This window comes from Hyalella azteca, unplaced genomic scaffold, assembly GCF_000764305.2.
Source record: "Hyalella azteca isolate HAZT.00-mixed unplaced genomic scaffold, Hazt_2.0.2 contig6648, whole genome shotgun sequence".
NCBI lineage: Eukaryota > Metazoa > Arthropoda > Malacostraca > Amphipoda > Hyalellidae > Hyalella > Hyalella azteca.
This window is the reverse complement of record NW_025936803.1, coordinates 1-9,749: the sequence shown is the minus strand read 5'-3', so window position 1 is coordinate 9,749 and position 9,749 is coordinate 1. Positions and strand designations below refer to the sequence as shown.

At 34.8% G+C, this 9,749-nt stretch overlaps 1 protein-coding gene across 1 annotated transcript; it reads left to right on the top strand.

Annotated features, from left to right (window-relative positions):
* Positions 1–3,772: 3,772 nt before the first annotated feature.
* LOC108676124 lies at positions 3,773–9,675 on the top strand. The gene is made up of 3 exons (XM_018164165.2): positions 3,773–3,942; positions 4,332–4,417; positions 9,497–9,675. Exons 1-3 carry the CDS (start codon positions 3,815–3,817, stop codon positions 9,658–9,660), a joined length of 378 nt encoding a protein of 125 aa, XP_018019654.1. The 5' UTR covers positions 3,773–3,814; the 3' UTR covers positions 9,661–9,675.
* Positions 9,676–9,749: the final 74 nt, after the last annotated feature.

Here is a 9,749-nt window from a genome sequence, read left to right as displayed (position 1 = left end):
GTGGAGTTGATGACATTGCAATCATTATCAATCACAGTTTGGAGATGGACATACACTCAAAAATGAAATAATCTTGAATGACAGCTGTTTCTTGTTGAAACAAACACAATTATTGACAGAGAATGCATTATATTCCAATTTTTAGGGCCTAGAAATTAGAATATAATGCAATAAATGCATTCTCTGGTATATATAATAATAATGCATTCACTCCCTAAAATTCAGAGTCAAAAAATTTGTCAGATGACATTAATGGATCAAAAGGCAGGTCTGAGACACATTGACATATTGTTTGCATTGCAAGTTACAACTTAACAAGAAACATCAAACAATGAAATTTTGGTGGATATAAGTATATAATACATTTAAATAATATAAATTTAAAAAATTTTGAAACACATAGGGATTTTAATAATTATATCAAGGTTCAGACTTCAGATAATTCTGATAGTTTGCAAACATACAAAAATTCCATATTGATCAATGCCGGTGGTGGTTGTCTGGAGAAGAGTGATCTCTTCTGTAAAGTAGAAACCTTGAATTGTACTGGTCTGGTTGGTGTCAGGCATAGAATATATTTACTTGGTGAGCCGCAACTGGATTTCTCAAGCCATGGTTTTATGGATTTGCCAGCCATGATTCCATTTATTTGACCTGTGAATTCCATATCTTGGCCATCATTGGCCATGAAGAGCCATTTACAACCTGCAAACTTATTTTTAATGTCCTGTGCATATGTTACCCCAAACCTCTAATATTGTCCTAAAAACAGTCAAACAGCAACAATAACATTTGTCTTTACTTTAGTGTTAACTGAACGCGTGATAATGTAGTCTGACCACTCTGATGTGACCACAAGTAGGCAATCTTCAACAAAATGTTTTGGATTGACTCGTTATTACATTCTGCAGGATATTGTGGCAGGAGCATTGAAGTACTGTGGATTGCAAAGTTGAAAATTTCACAAAATGATATAGGTATATCATGATTTTTGTGACATGCAAAGCGCGATTTTTTCAATCAAACAAATATACATGACATTAGAGCTGTGAGATTTCATACCTACGGTACTGAAATTATATATTAGAGTTGCAATATTTCAGAAAAAATTAGGACTTTTCTTGACCTGGTCTGCGGTAATTGGCTCCAAAGTCCAAAATCAAAGCACTAAAACTATAGCAAAACAATTTTTGCGGTATTCAGTCTCAGCAAGACTTGCAATAAGAGTTTGTGGGAGGAGTTAAAGCCACACAAATTGAAAGACATATGGTATAAAAATAGTAATATAGCTACTTGGCAAATTTTGTGCCTCTATTATATTACTGTCAAACAGGGTAAAAAGGGACGGTTTTGAGCGTTTTTTGTTAATAACTTCTTACCATGAAACATTTCAGAAACAAGTTTAGGCTCATTTTATAGCTCTTTGCAAGGACTATCCAATGGCATCTTCGAAAAAATTCCATATGCTATTCGTAAGGTGCCAGACGCAAAATAAAACCGTACCGATTTACCCCTGGGAACGGGGTAATCCGGGACACTTGCAATAAAAGTTAATTTTGAAATGTTTGAAGCATGCAGAGTGTACTCGGCCATTACCAACAGTACTTTGAAGTCCTCCTCTTTCATTGTAGATGATGTAGATGTAAAATAAATAACATTTTCTGTGATTTTTAATTGTTTTTCCTTTATGGATATTATATTACTATATTCATTAATTACCATATTATTAATATGATATTACGGTATCCATGGACATGCCATTGAGCATTGACAATGACCTTGTCCACTGCAAGCTTCATATCAGCAGCCATGTAGCATTTCTTCTGTATCTGTAAGCTTACAGGATGGTTTGTAATTTCGCACAATTTTAATTGAGTCAAGTAGTCAAGTGATTTAACTATAACAAAAAAGATCGTAAAAAACATACCTGAAACAGAAAATAATGTTTTAGTGACAATGTTAGGCTTGATACAAAAAACAGTAAACAAAATGAAACTTTTATTTCAGAGATGACTGGTCCAAATCTTGAGAAAGCAGACGCATTCACAAAAATCTAGGATTGAACCAAGTCCTGAAAAATGACGCTTGGCAGCAGTTCCAATACAGTTTATTGCCGTTATGCCGACAAATAAACCCGGCCCAACATAACTGTAGAAGCAAGAAATATTTCATAAATTTTACTATTCTGCTTTCCAGTAGTAGTATTCCAGTGTCGCAATAAGTTTCAATCTAATACATTCATGTAAGCAAAGCATTACACCTTTTACACACCATGATAAACGGAAGGCTCTTTCTATCGCAAACAGTGTCGCTGAAAGTCCTCATAAAAAAGATCGAAGGTTGGTTCTCACCGGATATGCAGTTATTCTATCGAATAGAAGGAATAAATAGCCGTTAGAAAGTTGGTAATTAAATCATAAGTTCTATGAACATAAATGTGAGATGCAATATGTCACTATAACAGCCTCGGACCCACCTTAAAATCTTTAGCCACCAAGCGGTTAAACTGTAACTTTGAGAGGCTTGTGAGGCCATGTAAAGGGAAATAATGAAAGTAGAAGAAAGAGAGGGCAGACTCCAAAATGAACAAGTAATTTAAGCTTAGGAAAGCACCAAGCTTCCCTAATAGGTTAGGAACAAATATCAAAGTTATTACAGTAAAAAGCCGAAGCTCAAAGTTAAGGTGGTCGAGCCACATAAATAGGCCAAGCCCAAAGTTAGCACTGGAGTCCGCCCTTTCCTAATCACAGAAAGCGCGAACATGCATTATCAACGTAAATAAACAAAACGAAAAACTAAGAGTGATCACTCAAACTTAAATACAGAAATTAGGAAGGAATGCCTTAATACACTCCTACGGAGCAAAATTAAACGGATGTTTCCATCAACAAGTCTTTCAGCCAACTCTTACTATTTACAAATTCATACCCAACAAAAGGTATGAAGAAAAAGAACAAATTTATATCCTAAGGAATGTGGAAATTTCCAACAACAACCATCATATGTTTTAGAGAAATAAATCATAGTTTAGGTCAATTACTTTTCATTCTGTGATGACCGATGATGCACTAATTTTTTGATAAGTGAATTTTTTTTCGCTGAGCAAGGTAAATGTAATCAAAATTCTTTGTTAATCAATTTTGTTGTTAACTGGAACCTTTGCTAACTGAGGTTCTACTGTAAATGCATTTTTAAGGGTATCCCTAATTACCCCGAGGGGATGTCCCGAGTAGCCCCGCCGTGCGGAAATGGCTGCCATTTTTTTTTTTTGAGTGAGATAGGCAAAAACGATCAATTACGTTTTCAAGCCAACACCTGGGTGCAATTTTTATGCAAGTAAAATGTTTTAATGTGGCAAATATTATTTTTGCTCAAGACCTTAGCAGAGGTACTTTTCAAAATTGCACTTTTCACACTTTTTTTCAGTGATTTTTTAGAGATAGTAAATGTTTGATTTCTTGACTAGCTTTATACACAATGGATAGTAAAAATGTTGAAGTTTACGCCACTATTTTTAGTTTTGCAATATTTTGATTAGTTTAGCTGCTACAACATTTCTATGAAATGTGGGACGCGCATCCCGAATTACCCCGCCCATCCTTTTTTATCCCGTTTGACGGTATCAAACAAAGTAATTAATGATAGATAAATTTAAGAAAATTGTAGAAGTGTTATTGCAAGTTTCAATTATTCCTAAATTTGGCCTTGAATCTTTGCAAGAAATTTTCATGTACAGAGCATTTATCTATGTATATTTGGTTTCTTATTTTCCAGATTAGCCTTTTCTTGGACAAAGAAGGGTTTATTGATTGTAATGTTGAAGTTAATCAAGATAAGCAATACATTGACAAAGCCATCACATGGGGTTTTATTCTTTTCAAAATGCAGTAAGAATCCTGACACCTCTGTAATTTCATGCAGTACATCTCCTGATGAGCTTAGGTAAGTTGAATGTGGGATTTTCACACAATTGTTGTAAATTATAAGATTCTATTCATGAAATTTAGCTTCTAAAAAAAGATTTGTGAATATAAAATAGGTATATACCGGTAGTAAAATATTATATACAATATATACTATTTTATTCATTACCATTTTCTCATCAGAGGCTAATTTTTTAACTGTCAAAGTTCAGGCCATATGAGTAAGATGGCATGAGCAAGATGAAGAGGATTCTGAGGAAGGAATCCTCTTAAAAAAAATTAGAGTATGGATAAAAAAAGTACTCTGTTTTCTAATTTATATTATCTGAAGTTGAGAAGTTATTGTTATTTAAAATGAAAGTCATTATTTTACGCATTTATAACTTTACCTATATAAACCTTGTGCAGTTTGGCCCTGAAAGGCAAGAGTCTGAGAGGCCCGGCAGTTGTGCTGCGTGACACTCACAGGAAACTCAAGATGGAATGGCTGCAAGGTAACTTAGGATGAAATAAATTGAAGACCATGGTTGTTTGATATCCATTTCAGCAATTCTATAAACTTAGATAACAAATTAATATTAATGGACACAATCTGTGTTTGGCTTCGTATACCGTCAACCGGGGCAACTCGGGACTGGCGGGGCAACTCGGGACGCACCTCTGACACGTCGTAAAACAGTCATAGTAGCGAAACTAATTGGAATATTGCTAAACTAAATATAGTGGCCTAAACAACAACATTTTTCCTATCTATGTAGTATAAAGGAAGTCGAAAAATACGACATTTATGTCCTGTAAGCTTACAGATACAGAAAAAATGCTATGATGCTGCTGATATGAAGCTTACAGTGGATAAGGTTGTTGTAAATGCTCAATGGCATGTTCATGGATACTGTAATATCACATCAATAATACAGTTATCCCATCAATAATACAGTACCGTCAACTGGGTGATTCCGCCATGTTCATAATGATGGCCAAAGTGGGGTAATAAACGGTCATAAACAGTGGCCAAAGTCACTCAGGCGTTTATGACCTGGTTTACAACCCTGGCGTTTATGACCCCGGCGTTTACAACCCCGCGTTTACGACCCCAGCATGAATCAAAAACACAGCCAAAGTCACCCCAGTTGATGGTAATTAATGTTTGTGGTAATATCATATCAATGAAGGAAAAACTAGTAAAAGTCACAGAAAATGTCATTTATTCTACCTCTACATTGTCTACAATGAAAGAGGAGGACTTCAGAGTACTGTTAGTAATGGATGAGTATGCTCTGCATGCTTCAAATGTTTTAAAATAAAGTGTTATTCCCAGTGTCCCAAGTAGCCCCGTTCGACGGGGCTACTCGGGACACTTTTTTTTGCTTCTGGCACCTTACCAATAGCATATGGAATTTTTTTGAAGATGCCATTCGATAGCCCTCGCAAAGAGCTATAAAATGAGCCTAAACTTGTTTATGAAATGTTTCATCATAAGAAGTTATTAACAAAAAACGCTCAAAACCGTCCCGAGTAGCCCCGGTTGACGGTACATTGATGTATACTTGCTCTGGCACAATCATTGTTATTTCAATGCAAATTTTTGAAAATTTTATAGATTATTAAAGCTAATGATGAGTTTTATAGCGTCAACAGTAAGTATGTTTGTGGTTGTTCTTAAAATAATAGCATGTTGAATCGTATTTATTATAATGAAATATTATTTGCATATATTTGGATCTTGCTTCATCATATACCTACAACCCATTTTTCTCAGACAACCAGTATTTATGCTTGTTATGCATCTAACTAAAATTGACATGGGCAAACATTGCAGCCTTGGGTGTAGGTGACATTTTGTTGCTTCCACAACTAAGGAATATATCTATCTTCATTACTCTTTGATCCTGAGCATCTTAATAGGTACTGATAAAATTTTTCCTGCCCATTACAATGTTGGAAAAATTACTAGCTTAAAAATATTTGAAAGATATAGAAAGGGGAAATGTTGGGTTTCAGTTTCAATATTTATGGTATCACTATTGCAACCCCCTGTCCCTTGTAATGAAGTGTAAATTTTTGTTTTATGAGAAATATGGGTGAGGAGAGAATAAAGTTGCTAGACAGAAAGAGTTTTCATGGTAAAGACCTTACATCTGTAAGGACCTTACATCATCTGTTACAACTGAATACTAATGACAAACAGACTATATCAATATATATGTCCAACTTCAATTACTATTAAACCTAATCAAACCTAATATGTGTCATTCATCACAGCTTGAATATCATATAGTGCAGTGGTTCCCAAAGTGGGTGATATTGCCCCCCTAGAGGCAGTGGAAAGATTTTGGGGGTGGAAAGGAAGAAGAGGGCAGTAGGGGGGCAATCGGGGGGCGGTAGTCTGGAGTCAATGTCAGAAGTTTGAATGTTTGTTTGACTGTTTGTACACAGCACATGCAGCACATGACTCCCAGTGATGTTTTTGTCACCCAGATCTGTTTTTTTAACCTCTCCTGGGTGTACGTCTCAGACACATTAACAGCCGGTCTCACAGCCAATTTCCAAATTCAACGATCAAAGAATGTCTCACAAACTTATAAACTTAACTCAATGAAACTTGGTACACGTATTCATTAGGACCTAACAATAATGGTTTGCTCATTAAAATTGTTTGAATTTTGCCATCATTTGTTTTTGCCATAGTTTTATGGCAATATGGGCCAAAATTCACAGTGATCAAGTAATTTTTTCCAAACTACTGAACAGATTTGGATAAAATTTTGAATTTAGTCCTAACTACCAAACGGTAATGTTTAGCTTGTAAAAAATTTTTTTATTGTGCCTTTGTTCGTGAGTTTTTTATTTTCATTTCACCTTGATTTGTGATTTAAACAGCAATACGTGCTTAAATTTGCAGTAATCAAGAAATTTTTTCCAAACTACTGAACAGATTTGAATGAAACTTAGTTAAATACCAAACCTCAGCAACAGTGATGTTTACAATTTTTTCGTTTTGCCTTTGTTTGCAAGTTATATGGCTATATGTATAAAGCTCTTGGTTTAAACCAGCCGGTAGAAAAGCTGGACGTTCCTCCTATATCTGTATAACTCGCAAACAAAAGCAAAATAGAAAATTTGTCACAAGCTAAACATCACAGTTGAGAGGTTAGGCATTTATATACAAAGTTTTGTTAAAATCTACATCGTAGTTTAGAAGAAATTTCTTGATTGAATTTCTTGATTGATCTTGATTCTCTTGATTGATTAAGTGACAAATTACCCGATGATACGGGCCAAATATACGGAAGTGTGAAATCAAGAATGATGGTGAAATGGAAAAAAACTCACAAACGAAGGTAAAATAAAAAAATTATAAGCAAAAAAAATCACCGTTTGGCAGTTAGGAATGTATATTTGAAATTTCGTTCAAATCTGTTCAATAATTTTTAAGAAATTCATTGATCACTGCAAATTTTGGCCTGTTTCGCAATATACTTGTAATTCACGAATGAAGGTGAAATTTAAAAAAAGTTTACAAGCTAAACATTGCTGTTAGACTGGTGATGATCACGGTGAGACCGGCCACGAGTCCAGCCATAAATTTGCCCGAGATGTCCTAGGTTTCTAGTACTGTAGCATAAAATGGGATAACTTAGACTACTTTATTTTTTAAATGCCATTTTTTTACTAGCTTAATTAAACTTGAAACATGCAAAATACAGGCCTATACTCTAGGTTAACTCTCCATAAATTGCTGGCTCCTGCGTCCTGCCTCTCATTGTTTTTATGTAATTTAAAAAAAAGTGATGGTCTTTGTTACCCCAGCTCTTGGGGTATCTTAGACTGGGTGGTAAAATCAATTATATTTTTTGGTAAAATAACTCCAAATAACTCCAGGTTTTGGTGCATTGCAGTAGAACTCTTCTAGTTACATATGCAAATGACAAATTTGAGGAAAGTGTCATAGTTTGCAAATGGGGGGTGCTGCCCCTGAATGGGGGAACTTAGTTCACCTAATGTCAGCTGTGGAGGGGTAATATTGACCGGCTTGGAAATTAAGTTGAAATTACCTTATATAAGACTCTGTAGAGTCAGAAACATAAAGAAAAAACATTAATAGGTGTATCAAACATGAAATATGTTATATATGGTAATTTTAAATTAATTACCAAGCCCGTCTATGTTACCCCGTCAGGGCTGACATTAGTCAGCCTAAGTTCCCCCATTGGGGGGTGGTGCCCCCCATTTGCAAACTATGACACTTTCCTAAAATTTGTCATTTGCATTGGTAACTAGAACAGTTCTACTACAATGCATCAAAACCTGGAGTTATTTTGCCAAAAAATAAAAAAAAATTGGAGGAGGTACTCCAACAGGCTTTAAATAATAGCTCATTTTCATTGGTCACATTTTTAATTTTTTAACGTATTAGATATGCAAGCTTTTCAAATCTTTCTATTGTGTTACGTAGCCTCAGTATTAGGCCTTTAATGACCATCAACAAAATTTTTCTATGTCAAATAGTTTTTGAGTTTTGGGGGTTTTTGTTAAAAAAACGAAAAGTGGTCTAAGTTAGCCCAGGAGTCTAAGTTGCCCCATTTTACAGTAACAGTTAAAACAGCTGAAAAACATATTGGTTCACTAAATGGGGATTTATTTGTGAAATACTAATTTGTGTTTAACCTTTATCTTTTAAAATTGCAGCGTACTAAATGTCAAGAAAGAGGCGTATGTTTTTATAGGTGTCTGTGGGGGGCACTAGAAATTCACTAGGGAGCCAGAGGAGGTGCCAGCCTGAAAAAGTTTTGAGAACCACTGATATAGTGGAATATGGGAATATAATGAGTACCAGCAAGTCTGTGAAGTATATTCTCAAGTTGTTATTGGACATTTTTTGAACTGATTTCTTGTTATCTCCATACACAAAGGGATTTGGCTAAGAACTTTCACATGACTGACATGACTGACATGAATGAGGAGAATTGATTGCCGGAGAATGAGATGTGAAAATTTACAAAAACATGTTTGAAGATTAATTCATGGAAAAATCATAATGAAGTTTGCAAATACTGACAGCTCAGATACTTCCGCCATGAATGCCTATTACCAATAATGTGGTAGCTAATGTTCAATGATAATTTTGCACATGTTCATGCTATATGTATTGAATTAATGCCTGATTTACACTCGCAGTTTTAGGTCATGTGTTCTAAATTTTCACTGCACACAAAGTATAACCGAAGGCTGTTTGAATCATTCAAAATAGAATAATTTCTACCATTCACACGGTAAATGACATCTCAAAAATCATGTAGTTAGGTAGATGTGAGCAGAATTCTTCAGCAGTGATAAGTTGTTTTCCATAAACATGCCTAAAGGATTGTTTGGTTTGCTACAGTGTTATTTGCCTCGTATTGTTTTCTTATACCCTGTGATTTTTATTCTATGGGAGTTTTGATTTGAATTATTATCTCCAATGATGAGATCTTTTAATGATAAGAATAGCTATTTATTCAAGAAAATACTAAGATGAGATAATTTGTGTGCAATATATATATATATATATATATATATTATTTTTTGCTCAGATAAAGCATTTGATGAGATTTGGTCACGTCACACCAGCGACACTTCGCTGCTCACTGACTATGCTGCAGCCGTGCTTGCACAACAACGGCGCTGGGAACAAAAGAAAGTGAGATTTATCAGGTATAAGGTATTGAAGAGAGATTTGTCAGGTGTACTAATTTGAAGAGAAATTCATTAGAGGTGCAGTATTAGAGAGAGATTTGTCAGGTGTACTGATTTGAAGAGAAATTCATTAGAGGTGCAGTATTAGAG